We start from the raw sequence: 23581 nt of genomic DNA on the forward strand, positions 1-23581 counted from the left end.
CACGGATCCAACACTTCTGACTGGTAGTGTGTGTGTGTTGGGTTCCTCTCCTCCCATCGGCCGAGGATTTGCAGGTTTTCCAGTGTCGTGACGCAGGATTACTGTAGGACTGCATCCTCTCGTCTCATTCACACCCTCACCCTGCCAGCTCATTATGAGCTTAATTACTCCCTCTCTTCTCTCTAATTAACAATAACGAGCTCGCACGCCCTCACAGCGGAGCTCAGATCTCCAGAGCTCATTCCTTCAGCCTGATTTACACTCTTTCTGTTTCCTAAAGTCAACATGGGATCCTAACTGACCCTGTTTGCCGTCTTAACACATGTTCCTGGAGTTTTCCTGCATGATTCATCAATACAATTCATCAACATCTGATAAACGACTGCGGGCACACAGACACATAGAGAACAGCAGTTTAAATTGTGATATTTCACTATATTTTTACTGTATTTTTGTGAACATAAATGCAGCCTGGGTGAGCAGAAGAGACTTCTTTTTCAAATTTAGACTTTATGGATGCAATTTATCCATCCATCCATCCATCCATCCCATATTATGCCATCCATCCATCCTATATTATACCATCCATCCATCCATCCATCCCATATTATGACATCCATCCATCCATCCATCCATCATCCCATATTATACCGCATCTATCCATCCATCCCATATTATGCCATCCATCCCATATTATGCCATCCATCCATCCATCCATCCCATACTATGCAATCTGTCCATCCATCCATCCCATATTATGCCATCCATCCATCCATTCATCCCACATTATGCCATCCATCCATCCCACATTATGCCATCCATCCATCCCATATTATGCCATCCATCCATTCATCCCACATTATGCCATCCATCCATCCCATATTATGCCATCCATCCATCCATTCATCCCACATTATGCCATCCATCCATCCCAAATTATGCCATCCATCCATTCATCCCACATTATACCATCCATCCATCCCACATTATACCATCCATCCATCCCATATTATGCCATCCATCTATTCATCCCATATTATGCAATCTGTCCATCCATTCATCCCACATTATGCCATCCATCCATCCCACATTATGCCATCCATCCAACCATCCATCCTATATTATACCATCCATCCCATATTATGCCATCCATCCATCCATCCAATATTATACCATCCATCCATTCATCCCACATTATGCCATCCATCCATCCCATATTATGCAATCCGTCCATCCATCCATCCCATATTATGCAATCCATCCATCCATCCATCCATCCATCCATCCAGCAGTTTAAATTGTGATATTTCACAATATTTTTAAATAAAATAAATGCAGCCTAGGTGAGCAAACAAGACTTATTTTTTCAAATGTTATCGACCCCAAACTGTTAGACATTAGAGTATATCAGTATTAGGGCTGGGCGATATGGACCAAAAGTCATATCCCGATATATTTAGGCTGAATATCGATATACGATATATATCCCGATATTTTTTCCGCAAAGTGAAAGCAAATGTTCAGTCAAAGTCAAATATGACATGTCACAAGTAGTTTTATTGAAACCGGCTATTTCAGTGAACAGTTGCAAAATCAAATGAATAAATAATAAACAGGTTTCTTCACCTAAGTTGGGGCTGCACAATTATGACAAAAATCATAATTGCCGATTATTCCCTTCGAATTGTAATTGCGATTTATTAATTGTAATTGCGATTTATCAAAGTTTACATTGAATATATATAAACAAATTTTGTGTAAACATGTTCTAATTTGCCTACATACATACATACATAAGCAAATTATAACATGTTTGCACAAAATGTAACGCACACAAGAACTTTTCCCCTTCACTTAACATAAATTGTAAGAATATGACTAATAGTAAAGACTAGTAGGCTACTAATAAATAAACATTAGGCCTATGCTAAAGCTATTAAATAGCAGCTCCAAACTAGTTTTTGTTAATACAATGTTGGTATGAGCCACTACAGTCATTTAAAAATAGAAAAAATAACACAGAAAAATAAAGTGGCATTTTGGGGTTATTATGGAAACGACAGTTACCATGGTGAATACACAATATTAACAATAACTGTTAATGAAACATGGAAACTGCTCCTGGTGAATAGAATTAAAATCATACCTGCATTACTTTTATTTAGTGTAATTTACAACGTAACGGCGTTGCATGCTCGTAGTTTCTTTTGCACTTTATATACAGTGAGGCGATACAGCGCGCGCCGCCGCATTTGCGCGTGCAATTGTGAGTGTGTTGCGCTACGAGTTCAGGATAACGGCTGACAGGACAAGAACGTCCGTTTTTCTGAGGTGAAACTTCTGAGCTGAACTTTATTTCAGCGTACACTTATGTCACTGCCTGGTAGTTCATATTGTGCTGGGTTTTCTGAAGTAGTCATGATTCGCCTCTCATAACATAACATGCTCTAAACACGCACGCATAGTGGAAAAGGAGGAGCGGGGGCGCAAGGAGCAAGGATCACAGCGCAAATTTGAACTAGGCTATATCGATATATGCGATATGGTCTAATTCCATATCACATTTCAAAAATATATCGATATATTTTTTATATTGATATATCGCCCAGCCCTAATCAGTATCAGTCATGTCTGTCTAGATGAGCCTAATTATACAGGATTTTGCTAGTTGTAAGATCTAGACTAGTCGATTTTGAAAATATAAACTTATGCACATCCCGTTTTAAGGTTTTAAGCTCTGAAAATACAAATCACTGGAGACTCGGCCAATAAACATCTCTTCCAGTCCTCTCTGAGGACCTGAGACTGGGTTTCTGGATGACCTCAAACCTTCTGACATTCTCCAGTCCTGCCTCCCAGTGGACACTGTGTCCTTTAGATCTCATTGACCGGGTGAGGAATCGACTGTTTGAAGACTGTAGTACTTCAGTAATGGATTGCACTTAGCAAATACGACTGTTGAACTGCGGCTGGAAAAGGTCTTTAGCTCACACACACATATATATATCATTCTTGAAGATCTCATCTATTCCTGCCGGCCTAGAAAAGAACATCACGACTTATTATTGTGGCATGCTTGTTTTATTATACAATGCACTGTCTCTTTAAGAACTGACACTCTTAAACATACAAGTTTGTCGATTTTCAACTCGCTTTGCATTGTTACGATGTGGGTATTATATGTAAATGAACGTTGACTTTTTCTTTGTCACTTCAGCTGATACATTTTCTATTCTTTGTCAGCAAAAGTCTGCCAGATTGTGTTAAAACTCCACAGGGAAATTGGTTTTTAATGATAACTCATAAACCTTAAATGTCAGCCCTACTGTGAGGCTGTTAATCGGTGCAATTTGCTGGAGCCGTTCAGCTTGCATTATTTCAACTTAGTTTTTTACAATAATAAAATGTGAAAAAAAAAAAAAAAAATACATTACCCATGATTCTTCAGAGAAAATTCCACCAAACAAGCAAAACGTACAAAAATAGCTCTTTAGCTCCACCCACTTCCACGAAGCACTGCAGTGACATCATCGAATGTCTCTCGACACTCAAAATACTCTAATGTTTGTATATATACTATATGGGCCCTATTTTAACGATCTGAAACGCAAGTATCAAGCGTGAAACGCAAGTAACTTTGTGGCCGGGTCTTGGGCGCTGTTGCTATTATACCGGCGGGATAAATTACTCTTGCGCCCGACGCAAATCTAAAATGGGTTGGTCTGAAGTAGCTTCATTACTCATAGGTGTGGTTTGGGCGTAACGTGAAATAAACCAATCAGAGCGACATCTCACATTCCCTTTAAGAGCAGACGCGCTTGTTCCATGGCGGATTGCTATTGTAACGGCGGATTTGCCAGGAGCGGATCACAGCCGAGGAGACCGACGTTCCCGTCAGGGCCGTAAAACACAGAGAAGTGACATTGGGGATGGAGAAACCCACACAAATTAGCATCGGTTAAACAGGTGTATAATAATTTGGGTAAATGTGAAAGCTAGATTTATCTTCATGGACACCACAATGATTTCCCTCGTGTGGTAATATTTTTCCTTGTAATTATGTATGGTTTGCAAAAATGTGAACTGCTGCGTCTGTGTAGATGAGAGAATCAAAGTGTATGGTGTTGTGCTCACGCTACAATATGGCCAAAAATGCGCCCTTAAAATAGCATCTGAATAACGCGCCACTGACTTTAGACGAGGTTTTTCCTGGTCAGTGGCGGAATTGTTTTCTGAAACTGCAAAATAGCACCAGGGAACGTTTGCGCCGGAACACACCACCTCTTTTCGCTGAACCGCCCCCGGGAGCGCAAGTTCATTCCCAAGTTTACGACATGCGTCTGTGGAGGGAAAAGTCCGCTGTGCATCGGGTGCAAAATAGGAATGATACATGCGTCGTGTACAAAGTCAAATACAAAGGCCCCCGATGTGTATTTTGCATTAAACCCATATTATGCCATCCATCCATCCATCCATCCTGATTTGACTAATTTGTACTGCAGAATCTGATTATGCATACATATCAATGGCAAAATATGAGAATTGTTTTCTCCTTCCACTTAAAAAGTTGATTTTGTTATTTAAAATGCATGATTGTATGGTTAACAGTTTTGTTTTGTAGAATTGTGACCTGAAAACTGTTTCTGAAAACCATAAATGTAAGTTGCTAACGAGACTACAAATAGTGCTGACCACAAGAATCTGAGTTTACATGCTTGATCAATCGAACAACCGATTTGCCAGCTTCACCCGGCATGCTGGGAAAAGGTCCACGCCATAATGAAGTGCACCAATTAGCTTTAGTCACGGTGTTGGACAAAAGGTCAAAATAAACGAGGAGAGAGTTGTGTAAAAGACCCACAACATCTATTCCTTTCTGAGCAGCGTTCCAGGACTCCGGAGGTTTCAGAAACTCTGGGCAATTACAGTTGCTCTGTAATTTTTACACTGGCTGTGTGAGAAAAACACAGACGTGTTCAATTTGGACGGGATTGAAAAACACAAGGTACAGCTGTGAAACAAATCGACCTGACCTCCTCAGGGATGACTAGTCCTGTCCAGATACCTGGAGAAAAAGAAACAGAGTTAGCTCATAAAACTTCTGTTTTGTTCAAGACAAACATTTAGAATAACACGAATGCAATAATGCAACATGTACTAACAATGAAAAATATACCTTTACAGCATTTATTCATTTCTACATGCACTACCGTTCAAAGGAAATTAACACTTTTATTCAGAAAGGATGCATTAATCTGATCAAAAGAGACAGTTAAGACATTTATAACATTTATAACGAAAAATTCAGTAAGTTGACGAAAAAAAAAAAAAAAAAAAACTTTGACAATCCCTATATGACCGCTTTCGCTAGCTACGCTAGCGGCGGTCATATAGGGATTGTCAAAGTTTTTTTTTTTTTTTTTTTTCGTCAACTTACTGAATTTTTCGTCAACGATACCAGGGACACCGAAGCACGTGGGAACATGAAATTTGGTGGGCATGTAGCCCCACTAGACTTCTAAGGAAAAATTTCGTTTGGTCCCCGGGGGCCACTCCCCCCCCCGCGCTGGGCCCCCCCAAACCCAAAAAAATGCCGTTTTTCCTAAATAACTACCTGAACCGTGGCACCGAGGATGAAGAAATTTTTATGGTATGTTGGTCTACTAGACTTTTACGGAAAAATTTCGTTTGGTCCCCGGGGGCCACTTCCCCCCCCGCGCTGGGGCCCCCTTAAATTTTTCGTCAACGATACCAGGGACACCGAAACACCGGGGAACATGAAATTTGGTGGGCATGTAGCCCCACTAGACTTCTAAGGAAAAATTTCGTTTGGTCCCCGGGGGCCACTCCCCCCCCGCGCTGGGCCCCCCCAAACCCCAAAAAATGCATTTTTTCCTAAATAACTACCTGAACCGTGGCACCGAGGATGAAGAAATTTTTATGGTATGTTGGTCTACTAGACTTTTACGGAAAAATTTCGTTTGGTCCCCGGGGGCCACTTCCCCCCCCCGCGCTGGGGCCCCCTTAAATTTTTCGTCAACGATACCAGGGACACCGAAACACCGGGGAACATGAAATTTGGTGGGCATGTAGCCCCACTAGACTTCTAAGGAAAAATTTCGTTTGGTCCCCGGGGGCCACTCCCCCCCCGCGCTGGGCCCCCCCAAACCCAAAAAAATGCAGTTTTTCCTAAATAACTACCTGAACCGTGGCACCGAGGATGAAGAAATTTTTATGGTATGTTGGTCTACTAGACTTTTACGGAAAAATTTCGTTTGGTCCCCGGGGGCCACTTCCCCCCCCGCGCTGGGGCCCCCTTAAATTTTTCGTCAACGATACCAGGGACACCGAAACACCGGGGAACATGAAATTTGGTGGGCATGTAGCCCCACTAGACTTCTAAGGAAAAATTTCGTTTGGTCCCCGGGGGCCACTCCCCCCCCGCGCTGGGCCCCCCAAACCCCAAAAAATGCAGTTTTTCCTAAATAACTACCTGAACCGTGGCACCGAGGATGAAGACATTTTTATGGTATGTTGGTCTACTAGACTTTTACGGAAAAATTTCGTTTGGTCCGCGGGGGCCACTTCCCCCCCCGCGCTGGGGCCCCCGTAAATTTTTCGTCAACGATACCAGGGACACCGAAACACCGGGGAACATGAAATTTGGTGGGCATGTAGCCCCACTAGACTTCTAAGGAAAAATTTCGTTTGGTCCCCGGGGGCCACTCCCCCCCCGCGCTGGGCCCCCCCAAACCCAAAAAAATGCAGTTTTTCCTAAATAACTACCTGAACCGTGGCACCGAGGATGAAGAAATTTTTATGGTATGTTGGTCTACTAGACTTTTACGGAAAAATTTCGTTTGGTCCCCGGGGGCCACTTCCCCCCCCCGCGCTGGGGCCCCCTTAAATTTTTCGTCAACGATACCAGGGACACCGAAACACCGGGGAACATGAAATTTGGTGGGCATGTAGCCCCACTAGACTTCTAAGGAAAAATTTCGTTTGGTCCCCGGGGGCCACTCCCCCCCCGCGCTGGGCCCCCCAAACCCCAAAAAATGCAGTTTTTCCTAAATAACTACCTGAACCGTGGCACCGAGGATGAAGACATTTTTATGGTATGTTGGTCTACTAGACTTTTACGGAAAAATTTCGTTTGGTCCGCGGGGGCCACTTCCCCCCCCGCGCTGGGGCCCCCGTAAATTTTTCGTCAACGATACCAGGGACACCGAAACACCGGGGAACATGAAATTTGGTGGGCATGTAGCCCCACTAGACTTCTAAGGAAAAATTTCGTTTGGTCCCCGGGGGCCACTCCCCCCCCCGCGCTGGGCCCCCCCAAACCCCAAAAAATGCAGTTTTTCCTAAATAACTACCTGAACCGTGGCACCGAGGATGAAGACATTTTTGTGGTATGTTGGTCTACTAGACTTTTACGGAAAAATTTCATTTGGTCCCCGGGGGCCACTTCCCCCCCCCGCGCTGGGGCCCCCGTAAATTTTTCGTCAACCATACCAGGGACACCGAAACACCGGGGAACATGAAATTTGGTGGGCATGTAGCCCCACTAGACTTCTACGGAAAAATTTCGTTTGGTCCCCGGGGGCCACTCCCCCCCCGCGCTGGGCCCCCCCAAACCCCAAAAAATGCAGTTTTTCCTAAATAACTACCTGAACCGTGGCACCGAGGATGAAGAAATTTTTATGGTATGTTGGTCTACTAGACTTTTACGGAAAAATTTCGTTTGGTCCCCGGAGGCCACTTCCCCCCCCGCGCTGGGGCCCCCGTAAATTTTTCGTAAACGATACCAGGGACACCGAAACACCGGGGAACATGAAATTTGGTGGGCATGTAGCCCCACTAGACTTCTACGGAAAAATTTCGTTTGGTCCCCGGGGGCCACTCCCCCCCCGCGCTGGGCCCCCCCAAAACCAAAAAAATGCCGTTTTTCCTAAATAACTACCTGAACCGTGGCACCGAGGATGAAGAAATTTTTATGGTATGTTGGTCTACTAGACTTTTACGGAAAAATTTCGTTTGGTCCCCGGGGGCCACTTCCCCCCCCCGCGCTGGGGCCCCCGTAAATTTTTCGTCAACGATACCAGGGACACCGAAGCACCGGGGAACATGAAATTTGGTGGGCATGTAGCCCCACTACACTTCTACGGAAAAATTTCGTTTGGTCCCCGGGGGCCACTCCCCCCCCGCCCTGGGCCCCCCCAAACCCCAAAAAATGCTGTTTTTCCTAAATAACTACCTGAACCGTGGCACCGAGGATGAAGAAATTTTTATGGTATGTTGGTCTACTAGACTTTTACGGAAAAATTTCGTTTGGTCCCCGGGGGCCACTTCCCCCCCCCTGCGCTGGGGCCCCCGTAAATTTTTCGTCAACGATACCAGGGACACAGAAACACCGGGGAACATGAAATTTGGTGGGCATGTAGCCCCACTAGACTTCTACGGAAAAATTTCGTTTGGTCCCACACACACACACACACACACACACACACAGACATGCACATACTATTACTTTTTTTAGGTATATACATAAACACGCAATACAGCCAAATTACTCCACGTCATTTATTTTTGTGGAAAGCCAGTGCAGGCCTGAGCGGCGGTCATATTTTGTACCGCGATGCGGTACATCTAGTTTCTATTTAAAATAAATGCTGTTCTTTTGAACTTTCTTATTAATCGAAATAAAAAAATGCATCAGTTTTTACAGAAATATGAAGCAGCACAACTTTTTCAACATTGATACTAATCATAAATGTTTCTTGAGCATCAAATCATCATATTAGAATGATTTGTGAAGGATCATGTGACACTGAAGACTGGAGTAATGATGCTGGACATTCAGCTTTGAACACAGGAATAAATTGTTTCACTATATATTCACATAGAAAACAGCTGTTTTAAGTTATTATCTCTGTTATTTAGGGGTGGTTCTCAGGTTAGTGGATATTCGGGGCTTTAGCCCAAACTAAAATTGGGTATTTTTTTAAGGAATTAATTCATTATAAAAGCGATTTAATGGAATAAAGAAAAAGAAAGGCTTATTGTATTAGTGAAATAATTTTAACTATTTGAAAATAATATTACATTTTTTAATTATGCATGCATTCTCTCTAAATTAATCAAGGAAATTATAGCATATTTTCAAATCAAAAAGGCAAAATTTTATACAAAAATTCACGAGTAATTCACGTCACCGGATGCTGTCGGTAGTCGAACATTTCTATTGTAAAACAGTCAAATATTAAATGTTTATCTACTTACATTTTATCAGGCATTCGTTCACTTCTTTAATCATTTTGACATTGATGAGCGAGACCGCTGAACTTTTAGTCTTTTAGTCTTGAACTTTAGTGCATCAGAGCAGCATCAAGAATATCAAATATATTGCAGTAAATCTCTTATTTGCATTTTAAGTTTATTGCCAATAATAATGTCAGGTTTGCGGAAGTGCAGAACTCGGTGATCTTCAGCACAGCGACTCATTTAAACGCCTCTGATTGGCCGATGCGTTCAACAGACATGTCTGTGATTGGCTGCAATGGTCAACGCTGCAAAAGCACGTCGAAAGTACCTTTAATGCAAAGGGAAAATACAAATAAAACTGTAATAAGCACTTTTCATGATTAGGTGATCGCGGCTGCTGTAATCTTATTCACGTTTGTTTTTCTGATTAATTGTTTCGCTCAATGAGAAAGACAAGGTAACAAAATATTCGGGGCCCCCTTAGCCCAGCCCTAGCGCCGCCCCTGTGTATACATACAGTACAGGCCAAAAGTTTGGAAACATTACTATTTTTAATGTTTTTGAAAGAAGTTTCTTCTGCTCATCAAGCCTGCATTTATTTGATCAAAAATACAGAAAAAAAATGTAATATTGTGATATATTATTACAATTTAAAATAATTGGTTTTCAATTTATTATACTTTAAATTATCATTTATTTCTGTGATGCAAAGCTGAATTTTCAGGATCATTACTCCAGTCTATCACATGATCCTTTAGAAATCATTCTAATATTCTGATTTATTATGAGTGTTGGACACAGTTCTGCTGCCTAATATATTTGATGAATAAAAGGTTAAAAAGAACTGCATTTATTCAAAATAAAAAAATATTTTCTAATAATATAAATCTTCTTTACTATCACTTTTTATCAATTTAACACATCCTTGCTGAATAAAAGTAGTGATTTATTTAAAAAAATAAATAAATAAATAAATACTGACCCCAAATGACTGACCAGTAGTGTATATTGCTGTTACAGAAGATTTCTATTTTTAAAACATTTGCTTCTTTTTTATTTTATTTTTATTTTTATTGTTTTACTTTTTATTCATCAAAGTATCCTAAAAAAGTATCACAGGTTATGAAAAAATATTAAGCAGCAGAACTGTTTCCAACTTTGATAATGAATCATCATATTAGAATGATTTCTAATGAAGTAATGATCCTGAAAATTCAGCTTTGATCACAGAAATAAATGATAATTTAAAGTATAATAAATTGAAAACCAATTATTTTAAATTGTAATAATATATCACAATATTACATTTTTTTCTGTATTTGTGATCAAATAAATGCAGGCTTGATGAGCAGAAGAAACTTCTTTCAAAAACATTAAAAATAGTAATGTTTCCAAACTTTTGGTCTGTACTGTATATATACATCTTCACTATAATTGAGCAGTTTCTATCAGCTGGGTTATTTTATTCCGACCTCCTGCTAAATCTAGTTTGGCAGTTTGTGTCTTTTCTTCGTTAAATATTAACGCTGTGGATTCTGACCCTCTGAGCTCGACTTCTGAGAGAGAACTTTATTTGAGGTTTTGTTTTTTATGTCACTCTTTCACAGCGCAGATTTAACATCCCGCAGAGATGTCAGCGAAGACAGCCTTGCCCGAGTGAACCGGATGGGGGACGAGAAAAGAGCGAGTGCTTTTCAAAGCCAGCGTTTGACTGTCGGTGTATTGTTGTGAGTCGGAGGCAAGGACGCGTGTGTGTCGTCCTCTAAAGCCCCTTTTATCAGTGATCTCCCAGAGCTTGAGATATTCGTGAGTCATTGCAATCGGAAAAAAGAGCTGATTGAGGCTTCCTTCTGACACTTGTGTTCCTGAGTCTTTCTTCAGGGTTGTTTATGAATAAATGTCCTGATGTCGCTGGAGACAAACCCCATCATTCATTTCCCATAAGCTTTATTGATGTGCAACCCACGCTGACCACCCTTCTGATGAAGAGTGTGTTTAAATGAGATTACAGCTGCTGTTTATTTATCTGCATTAGTCCGATTAAAGTACAGTTGTGTTTGGGAAGGATGAGGTGTGTGTTATATTAACATCCATCTGGGGTGTGTTGGCATATTCAGGACTGAGATGTTATAAGCAATCAGAATCACCCACGGGAAAATGCACGAGCTTTCATGCTCTAAATATTCTGTTTTCTTTTTGTATACACAGAGACATTGAGATTGTGTATTGACTTATTTTTTTCATAGAATTAGTTTTGCTATACGAAACATTTTCAAATTCATACAAGATTCATACAAACTGCACAATGTAACTTTCGGCCCTCTAGTGGTTAAAAAAAATTATTTTGCGGAAGAACATTGTTGTGGTTGTGCTTCGGCTCTGCGCGGATGAATATGATTCTCCTGCCGATCATAAAACACTCACTATAGGCTTCAGAAATATTACCAGTTCAGAAATATAACCAGTTCAGAAATATAACCAGTTTAGTTTAAGGATCTCAAGCTGAAGACGTTACTGTAGTTTTACTGTAGCACACACGCTCACTGACTCGCTCACTGAATCACTCACTCACACACGCTCACTGACTCGCTCACTGAATCACTCACTCACACGCTCACTGACTCGCTCACTGAATCACTCACTCACACGCTCACTGACTCGCTCACTGAATCGCTCACTCACTCACTCACTCACACACGCTCACTCACTCACTCACACACGCTCACTGACTCGCTCACTGAATCACTCACTCACACACGCTCACTGACTCGCTCACTGAATCACTCACTCACACGCTCACTGACTCGCTCACTGAATCGCTCACTCACTCACTCACACACGCTCACTCACTCACTGACTCACTCACACACGCTCACTCACTCACTCACACTCACACACACACGCTCGCTCGCTCGCTCACTCACTCACTCTCACTCACTCACTGACTCACTCACGCTCGCTCACTCACGCTCACTCACTCACTCACACTCACTGACTCACCCACACACGCTCGCTCGCTCACTCAAACTTACTCGCTCACTCACACACGCTCACTCACTCACTCACTGACTCACTCACACACGCTCAATCACTCACTCACTCACCTACTCTCACTCACTCACCTACTCACACTCACTCACACACACACTCACTCACTCACACACATTCACTCACTCACTCACTCACTCACTCACTCACTCACTCACTCACTCACTCACTCACACACACACAGTCACTCACTCACTCACACACACACGGTCACTCACTCACACTCACTTACTCACACACGCTCACTCACGCTCACTCACTCACTCACACACATTCACTCACTCACACACACTCACTCACACATACTCGCTCACTCACTCACTCACACACACACACACTCACTCACACTCACGCTCGCTCGCTCGCTCACACACACACTCACTCACTCACTCACTCACTCACACACACACACGCTCGCTCACTCACTCACTCACACACGCTCGCTCACTCACACATGCTCGCTCACTCACTCACACTCACTTACTCACGCTCGCTCACTCACACACGCTCGCTCGCTCACTCACTCACTCACTCACACTCACTTACTCACACGCTCACTCACACTCACTCACTCACACACGCTCGCTCGCTCGCTCACTCACACTCACTTACTCACACTCACTTACTCACACACACTCACTCACTAACACACGCTCGCTCGCTCACTCGCTCACTTACGCACGCACGCTCGCTCACTCACTCACTCACTCACTCACACTCACTCACCCTCACTTACTCACACACGCTCGCTCGCTCACTCGCTCACTCACTCACACACTCACTCACTCACTCACACTCACTCACTCACTCACTCACTCACTCACTCACACACACACACTCGCTCGCACACTCGCTCGCTCACTCGCTCACTCACTCACTCACTCACTCACAATCACACACAATCACACACACGCTCAAGAAGCTCTAAACTGCTATAAGGGATTTCAACAATTTTACTTAAACACCATTTCTTCAAAATCTCCTCTATCGACATCAGCCAATCCAGTGTCTGCAAACCCAGGCGTGCGAAACGAATGACAAGCCGAGAGACTGGCTAAAAACTTTGATTCTTTTTTGTTGTTTACAGGGCCTTGTGTTGTCACAGAGTTGTGTGTGTGTGATTTCTCAGGACAGTTATTTCAGTGATATCTTCCAGGGGTATTTTATGAGTGATATTTCCTGAAAATCACTTACAGCAGCTTTAATAGCAGCCGCTATCGGTCTCCAATGAGTGTTTGTGATGGCATCACCCAAGACAGATGCTAATATAAACCGAGCCCGTCGTGTGTGTAATCTAAAAGCTCTCTCCCTGTGTCTCAATGTTCACACTATCCATCCTAAACAGTGTGTGAGATTAGAATAAGTGTGTCCCAAGGCATAGTACGTTGAAAAGAGTGTGTCAGAAGTCCTGGATCGTCTACTATTCCCGGTGGATTTTCAAAGTGTGGATCCCGTGCTCATTATAACAGCTAATATTACCCACAATCCACTGCGCTTTGGAGGAGGAACTACAAACACGAGTAAAAAGTGTTTAAAAACTACAAAACATGGCGGATGTGCGTGACGACGGTGGGAGGTTTAGATAAAGGTTTGAGTGACTAATCAAAGTTTAACCTGATACATTTTTTTTATTTTTTATTTAACGTTATTTGTGTTATATTTCATCTGCAATAACATTGTGGACTTTCATAAAGATCCATTTGGCCATGCATTTAAATTGCATGAATATGAGGAGAATCTCTGCATGAATCTCTGCAGATCATCGAGCTTCAGCATTTCTCTCCGATACAATAGGAAATTAAATGTGAAGGATTAAGTCTTTGACAAGATGATTGACAGGCCAGTTTACTGTGATAAGATGATTGACAGGTCAGTTTATTGTGATAAGATGATTGACAGGTCAGTTTACTGTGATAAGATGATTGACAGGTCAGTTTATTGTGATAAGATGATTGACAGGTCAGTTTACTGTGATAAGATGCGACAGAGCAACCGTTAGAGACGCAAGTGTATGACGTGATAGTTTGTCCCAAAGCTTGTGTACAGTACTCTTATGCTACACACTCAAAAGTATCTACTTTTTCTTCATAAAATGAGTACATACCTTCAGGGCGTAGGAGAAGTAGGCGAACTGAGCCGCAGCTTCTGTGTTTCTCCGGGTGCTCTCAGATGGAGCGTTTACTGAGCCGTACATCACTGACAAGCTGCACATAACAAACCATCGCAGCTTTCATGCAAATTGCAATTAATCGTCCAGCCCTAGTGTAAGTGAAAGTGAAAGTGAAAGTGACACGTGATGGCCAAGTATGGCAACCCATACTTGGAATTTGACCTCTGCATTTAACCCATCCAAGTTAATGCACACACATTAGGAGCAGAGTAGTGAGTAGTTAACACACACACACTGCAAACGTGGATACACACACCCAGAGCAGCTCAGTCATTTCCCACCGGCTCTGGAATCGAACCAGCAACCTTTGGGTTACCAGTTCAACTCCCCAACCAATAGGCCATGACTGCCCCCCCCAAATTAATAGGCTTGGACTAGGAATAGGCATGGACTATGAATGACTTGGACTATGAATAGGCATGACTGCCCCCCTATATAAATGAATAGGCTTGGACTTGATGCTGAAACCCAAAGCACAGGACAACAATAGGGACGCCAGAATAACAATATTCATGATTCTGAAGCTGAAAACACTGAATTATTATAGACGAATATGCTTTATCTCCGTCACTGACTAGATATATTTAACATAATGTCGGACACTTTTTACTGGTAACATCAGACATTATCAGGACACACAAATATGCATTATTATACATTATATTCAACATTATATATAGTAGTCTAATGTAGTACTGACTAGGGCTAGGGCTGCCCAAAAATCATATTTGAAGTTCGTTTGTTTATTAATATTAATATTCAAATATTTACTAATAATATTTTGACCATTAAATGCCTTCAGTAAGACCCCGATCCCTCCCCCTCCTCCTTGCCGGGATGTAGTGTTGACAGGTGGGCTCTCATGTCGCTGGTCGTCGAGTGGTGTGTGAGTTTGGTCCTACATATTTTACACATCACTTTGTCCTTACTCGTGATTTTTCCCTGTTTTTTGGGAACCCAAAGTAGCGCCACACATTGCTTCAGGAGTGTAGATTTCGAACTCCTCGTCAGGCGTGGTTGTTGTAGGCGTTGACGCGGCCATTGTTTTGGTATACAATATCGTCGCTAACCAGGACGCTAATGTCACCTACAGGAGCCCAGGGGCCGGTTTCACACAGATAGACTTTGACTATGGCTTAGATATAGTAGATAGTCAGACTTCAGATAGACATCTAAATCAGACCGTTGCACAAAGCACTTAAGACTCTGACTATCTTAAGTAGGACTACACTGCAATGCATTCTGGGTAAAATAAGACACTTTTCAAAACAAAAAACATGGCGGATCGAGTAAGCACATTCAACCGCTCAGTGCAGTTTACCCCAGCGGAAGAGATGTGTTTGTTGGAGGAGTATAACAGTTACAAGGACATTTTACTTGGGAAATTTAGCGGAGAATGTAGTAACAAGAAGAAATGTTTAAATGATGAGCCATTTTCCCTTTTCTGTTGGCTGTTTGTAATGTAACTGATTGTTACTGCTGGTTGCCAAGGTAACAGAGTCTTAGACCTAAGTTAGCCTGGGGGGAAGGTGTCAATTTTTTTTGGACTAAATTAAGTCAGTCTTTATTTTTTGTGAAACAGTCTAACTTGCATTAGACTAGTCTATGAGCAAATTTTAGACTTGTCTAACACTATAGATCGGTCTAAAATAGCTTTGTGAAACCGGCCCCAGATGACCAATAATAGGCTTGCTAATGAGCTCACGATTCAGGCGTGAAAAAGCCTCCGAATCTGAATTGAAAACGATGTTTACAAGCAAATGCATTTACAAAAAATAATGCCCATTACAGGTTCGAATATTAAAGGCTGCCTAATATTCGTTCGAATATCATTATTTTTTTAAATGTTCGAATTATATTCAAATAATGAAGTTCGGAGTCGAAGCCCTAGTTCTGACTGAATTTTTATTTTGGGTGAACTATCCACGATACACATTGTTGCATTTTTGTATTGCGATATATTGTGATACGATATATTGTTCCACCCCTAGTAAAGTGCGATTAGTCGTGCAGCCCGTCGTGTGTGTGATCTAAGCGCTGCCCGTGTTCCTCCAGGTGCTGTTCTTGCTGGTGTTGGCGATGCCGGAGGCGCTGAGCAGGGATGCGGTGGTGGACGTCCCGTTGGCCTCGTCTCTGCTCTCGCTGCCCTTCTGTCTGCTGTGTGTGCTGGGATCTGCTCTTCATGTGCTGGTGTGCACGTCTGCCGGCGGGTCGTGTTTCCTCTGCTCTCTGCCCTGGCTCCTGGTGTTCAGCGTTATCGTCTTCTCCTCCGCATTCATGTGTGCTCTCGGAGCCATGGCCATGAGGAGGATTCCCAGCAGCAACAAGACCCCTGCTAAGGTGAGCGGACAGGAACATTTCTGCGGCACTAACATCACCAAATGTCTTCCGTTGTACATGAGGCACAATTGCGAGTTATAAAGTCAGAATTGCGAGATATACGTAAACTCATTTAGTACTTTATACTTTATAACTCGCAATTTTATAACACACGATTGCGACTATATCACGCAATTCTGACTTTATAACACACAATTGCGACTATATCACAAAATTCTAACTTTATAACACACGATTGTGACTATATCACGCAATTCTAACTTTATAACACGCGATTGTGACTATATCACGCAATTCTAACTTTATAACACGCGATTGTGACTATATCACGCAATTCTAACTTTATAACACGCGATTGTGACTATATCACGCAATTCTAACTTTATAACACGCGATTGTGACTATATCACGCAATTCTAACTTTATAACACACGATTGTGACTATATCACGCAATTCTAACTTTATAACACGCGATTGTGACTATATCACGCAATTCTGACTTTATAACACACGATTGCGACTTTATAACACACGATTGCGACTTTATATCACGCAATTCTGACTTTATAACACATGATTGCGACTTTATATCACGCAATTCTGACTTTATAACACATGATTGCGACTTTATATCACGCAATTCTGACTTTATAACACATGATTGCGACTTTATATCACACAATTCTGACTTTTTTTACATGCGATTGCGACTATCACGCAATTCTGACTTTATAACACGCGATTGAGACTATATCACGCAATTCTAACTTTATAACACACGATTGCAACTATATCACGCAATTCTGACTTTATAACATATGACTGCGACTATATCACGCAATTCTGACTTTATAACATATGACTGCGACTATATCACGCAATTCTGACTTTATAACACACGATTGCAACTTTATAACACACGATTGCGACTTTATATCACGCAATTCTGACTTTATAACACATGATTGCGACTTTATATCACGCAATTCTGACTTTATAACACATGATTGCGACTTTATATCACGCAATTCTGACTTTATAACACATGATTGCGACTTTATATCACGCAATTCTGACTTTATAATACATGATTGCGACTTTATATCACACAATTCTGACTTTTTTACACGCGATTGTGACTATCACGCAATTCTGACTTTATAACACGCGATTGAGACTATATCACGCAATTCTAACTTTATAACACACGTTTGTGACTATATCACGCAATTCTGACTTTATAACACACGATTGCGACTATCACGCAATTCTAACTTTATAACACACGATTGCAACTATATCACGCAATTCTGACTTTATAACTTATGACTGCGACTATATCACGCAATTCTGACTTTATAACATATGACTGCGACTATATCACGCAATTCTGATTTTTTTACTCGCAATTCTGACTTTATAACACACGATTGCAACTATATCACGCAATTTTAACTTTATAACACACGTTTGTGACTATATCACGCAATTCTAACTTTATAACACACGATTGCGACTAGGGGTGTGCCATATCATACCATCCACGATAATACCGGTATAAATATTTACATGATAAAAAAGTGTCATATCGCGATATCAATGATATAGCGACGCGATGACGTATGGCGCATTTACATTCCCTAGCGCGCACAACAACACCACCTGTCTGAGCGCGAGACCAGCCTGTCAGCCTCCGATGACGATTTAGCAATTGCACACACACCTTGAGTGTTCAGCGGTGCTGCCGACGCGCGTCTTCTCTCTCTCGCGTTTAGGAGTCGGGACATGACTGAATGGTCTCTTGCACAATCGGGCCATCAGTGCATCGTAACTAAAGTTTATAATTTTCACGTCTTTTTAAGTCTTATCAGTTTAAACATTCAAGCGATTTTAAACTATCCAGTAGGCTACTCGCGCGCTCTCTGAGAGATAGTTGCACTGCGTGCATACATAGAGTACAGCTCGCAAATAAACAAAAGTTATTTTTCGCGGATTATATCGCTTTAATGGGGGGGGGGGGAACGCAAAATTGTGTAAAACTTCCGGTCTTGGTAAGTATACTCGTAAACACAGTCGGTTATGTATAAAACGCATGTGACAGTGTGACAGACAGTATAATGAAAACAGCAATGGATCCGTGCACTAGCTGTACAAGTGACAGCAGCCATAGGCTGTCTCATTAACCTGTCAAAACAACAAAAGATAGCTTTAATTGTAATGAATGAGAATTATTAGCCTATGTATTTAATTTAGTCAGGAATCAGAACTAAAAGACTGTGGGCCCTATTTTAACGATCTGAAACGCAAGTGTCAAGTGCAAAGCGCAAGTAACTTTGTGGGCGGGTCTCGGCGCTGTTGCTATTTTCCCGGCGGGATAAATGCCTCTTGCGCCCGGCGCAAATCTAAAATGGGTTGGTCTGAAGTAGCTTCATTATTCATAGGTGTGGTTTGGGCGTAACGTGAAATAAACCAATCAGAGCGACATCTCACATTCCCTTTAAGAGCAGAGGCGCTTGTTCTAAAGCGGATTCCTATTATAACGGCGGATTTGCCAGGCGTGCGCCAGGAGCGGTTCACAGCCGAGGAGACAGACGTCCTCGTCAGGGCCATTGGGGATGGAGAAACCCACCCAAATTAACTTCGGTTAAACAGGTTTATGATAATTTGGGTAAATGTGTAAGTTAGATGTATGCTTTTATAATAAATTGTCTATCTATCTATCTATCTATCTATCTATCTATCTATCTATCTATCTATCTATCTATCTATCTATCGTAATAATGTATGATTTGCAAAAATGAAAACTGCTGCTTCTGTGTAGATAGAATCAAAGTGTATGCGTGTTGTGCACACGCTACATTGATTATGGCCAAGCATGCGCCCTTAAAATAGCATATGAATAACATGCGCAACGCGCCACTGACTTTAAACTATTTTTTCCTGGTTAGTGGCGCAATTGTTTTCTAAACCTGCAAAATAGCATGAAGGAACGTTTGCGCCGGAACACGCCTCCTCTTTGCGCTGAACCGCCCCCGGGAGCGCAAGTGTATTTCTTAACTTATCGACGTGCGTCTGAGGAGGGAAAAGTCCGCTGTGCGCGGGTGCAAAATAGGAATGATACATGCGTCGCTGTACAAAGTCAATTGCGCTGGGTGCAAGATAGGGCCCTATGTGTTATTTTACATTTGATTACTTTATTCTGTTTCTGTAGTATTTCTGAACACTGGTGTTAGACCTACACACATTTAACATTTAATTCAAAGATTGAAATCAAGCTTCCTTGTGTTGTGTAAACTCATAACAACAAAATTACCACATTGTAAAAACGCAATGAGTGAGCAAACATTTAGGTGAGATAAACATAATAAGAAGTCTATATCGTCATAAATATCATTATCGCAAATATTCTTGAAATATCGTGATATAATTCTAACTTTATAACACACGTTTGCGACTATATCACGCAATTCTGACTTTATAACACGCAGTTGCAACCTTATATCATGCAATTCTGTCAGAATTTAGCATCACCAAATGTCTTCCATTGTTCATGCACAGACCAATCAGCATCTGAGGCGTCCTTCGAACAGACCTTAGTGAGGTGAAAACGACGAGGCTGTGAGGGATAGACTTACTTTTTGCAATACATTTACATTTACATTTAGTCATTTAGCAGACGCTTTTGTCCAAAGCGACTTACAAATTGGGACTAAATTAAGCAAGTAATCGTGAAGAGGCAAAAACAACGCAAGAAGTGCTCAAAATACGAAGTTCAGGCATTATTCAGAGTAGCATAAGCCCGATAAGCGAGAATTTACAGGAATATATACATATACAAAACATATATATATATATATATATATTTTTTTTTTCATGAGGTTAAGTGCTCACGGAAGAGAAGAGTTTTTAGCTCTTTTTTGAATGTTGTCATGGATTCTGCATTCCGGATGCCGGTGGGGAGATCATTCCACCAGCATGGAACTGTGAATGAGAATGCTCTGGAAAGTGATTTTTTGGCTCTCTGTGATGGAACCACGAGACGTCGCTCGTTGACCGATCGTAGGTGTCTGGTAGGGATGTAGACTCGTAGGAGTGAGTGAAAGTAGGAAGGAGCTGAGCCTGTGATAGTTCTGTAAGCAAGTGTCAGTGCCTTGAACTTGATGCGAGCAGCTAGAGGTAGCCAGTGCAGAGAGATGAACAGAGGAGTGACGTGGGCCCTCTTGGGCTCGTTGAGGACAAGACGAGCTGCAGCGTTCTGAATCATTTGTAGAGGTTTAGTTGCACATGATGGAAGTCCAGCCAGAAGAGCATTGCAGTAGTCAAGCCTAGAAATGACCAGGGCCTGGACGAGAAGTTGTGTTGCATGCTCAGTTAGGAAAGGCCTGATCTTCCTGATGTTAGCATAGCATAAAGGTCCTCGATCACGTCATTTTCACAACTTACCAACTGTAGAATGCTATGGAAGCTTGTTTCCGCCACAGAATAAAACATTTTGAAAGATAATTGTGACTTTTATCTCACAATTCTGACTTTATAACACAATTCTGACTTTATAACACGCAATTCTGACTTTATAACACAATTGCGACTATATCACACAATTCTGACTTTATAGCACACAATTGCGACTTTATATCGCGCAATTCTGACTTTATAACACGCAATTGCGAGTTTATAACACGCAATTCTGACTTTATAACATGCAATTGCGAGTTTATATCGCGCAATTCTGACTTTATAACACGCAATTGCGAGTTTATAACAAGCAATTCTGACTTTATATCACGCAATTCTGAGTTTGTCACGCAATTGCGAGTTTATATCGCGCAATTCTGACTTTATAACACGCAATTGCGAGTTTATAACACGCAATTCTGACTTTATAACACGCAATTGCGAGTTTATATCGCGCAATTCTGACTTTATAACACGCAATTGCGAGTTTATAACACGCAATTCTGACTTTGTCACGCAATTGCGTGAGAAACAAAAAAAATGTAAGACAATTTATTTTAAGAAAGAATACACGCCTGCGCACATATTCAAACGCGCACACCTTAGAGTAAACATGTAGTGCGCATGTGCACGCCGTCAGCGGTTTCGCGGATTCGCGTTTTTCAGGTTGATAACGTTTTTAAAAAAATGTCACCGCTTGCACCTTTGAACTTATTTCTCAAGCCTTTTTCGAACTGCCTGAAAAACCACCTCATGCGAGCGCAAAAACTTTTTTGCGATATGTTTTTTGTGGGGGGGAAGTTTCCATTGTGACTTATTTTCAATTCGCAATTTTAATTAGCGCAATTTGAAGGGTAATGGAAACACGGATTGAATCAGATATTGCATCTAATCCACTTCATCTGTGAAAATGTTCTCAAACGATGGAGAAAGTGTCCATTCCCTTCAGTATGCTTTCAGATACACATGTAGACCATATACAATAATTTTTTTGGTTAAGTTTTAGCATTTGTTGTTTGTATTTTGAAAATTTTTAGGTTTTTCTATGTGTTCTGAAGCATTCCTCGCATTCCATTCATTCCTAAGGGGGTCAAATTGACCCATGAGGGAGGGATTTTTTTTTTTTTTTTTTTTTGTATTTGTGGTTCAAGTGCGACAAAAGTCATAGGGTCTTGGACCCCTCTGATGAACACTCAATTTTATATATATTGTGATATACAGGTGAAACTCGAAAAATTTGAATATCGTGCAAAAGTTCATTTATTTCATAATTCAACTTAAAAGGTGAAACTAATATATTATATAGACTCATTACATGCAAAGTGAGATATTTCAAGCCTTTATTTGTTATAATTTTGATGATTATGGCTTACAGCTTATGCCATATGCTGTAAGCCATAATCATCATCTAATCATCAATATTCAAATTTTTCGAGTTTCACCAGTAAATTGTGTCAGATATTGCATCTAATCCACCAGGGCTGGGTATTCGCGATTTCGATTCTAAATTCGATTTCGATTCTCGATTTGACTCAATGAATATAGATTTAATACAAATCCTATATTTATTTTAAAAAACAAACAGTGAACATAAATTTACAAGTGATTACAAACCTGTATATTAAACTCTTTTTTTATTTTAGGTACACTTGGGTACATTACAACAGAAGCCAACTCTATAACTTATCAGTTTAGGCAGGCTTTTTATGTGATTAAATGTTTGTTGCTGTACTAGTTTTATTGTTTAATGTCATTTGCTTTTATGGACTTTGTAAGGTGTCCTTGAGTGCCATGAAAGGCGCCTATAAATAAAATGTATTATTTTGATTATATTTCATATGCATACAGTAAATAGACAGGATTTTGATGCAAGATGAAAAATGTATGCTGAAAATGGTCAGAACAGTCGCATGCCTTTATCAAACAGGGTCAGGTTATTTTATATTTAAGATAAAACACACATTGAATCTCACGGCATTAGCATTAGCTGTAACAGTGGAGGAAAACTAATACTGGCTTTTGGGTGATTGATAAAAAATATGAAAAAATAAATCGATTCGTGGCTTTTGAGAATCGATTTTGAATCGACCACATTTTAAAAAACAATTAATTAATTAATTTGCCCACTTCATCAGTGCTAATGTGCTCAAACGATAGAGCAAGTGTCCGAGTCTCCAGCTCCTCTCGATCGGGTTAATCCCGCTGACGTCGACAAACAAACAGAGCCGTGTTTTGCCATCTTGTTGACACTCGTCAGAGAAGTCGACCTGTGAACGTCTGTGTTGTATTCCTCTATTAGGCTGTGA

At 41.2% G+C, this 23581-nt stretch overlaps 1 protein-coding gene across 1 annotated transcript in view; it reads left to right on the forward strand.

The window, feature by feature from the left end:
* The window catches only part of pigg (phosphatidylinositol glycan anchor biosynthesis class G (EMM blood group)), a 153066-nt gene that overhangs the window by 86678 nt on the left and 42807 nt on the right, over nucleotides 1–23581 (forward strand). Inside the window, exon 8 of the mRNA XM_082178698.1 lies at nucleotides 16535–16881. Within this exon, the coding sequence (XP_082034824.1) occupies nucleotides 16535–16881 (347 nt within the window). The remainder of the gene's footprint in view (nucleotides 1–16534; nucleotides 16882–23581) is intronic.

Source organism: Leuciscus leuciscus (genome assembly GCF_965113295.1).
Source record: "Leuciscus leuciscus genome assembly, chromosome: 8".
Taxonomy (NCBI): Eukaryota; Metazoa; Chordata; class Actinopteri; order Cypriniformes; family Leuciscidae; genus Leuciscus; species Leuciscus leuciscus.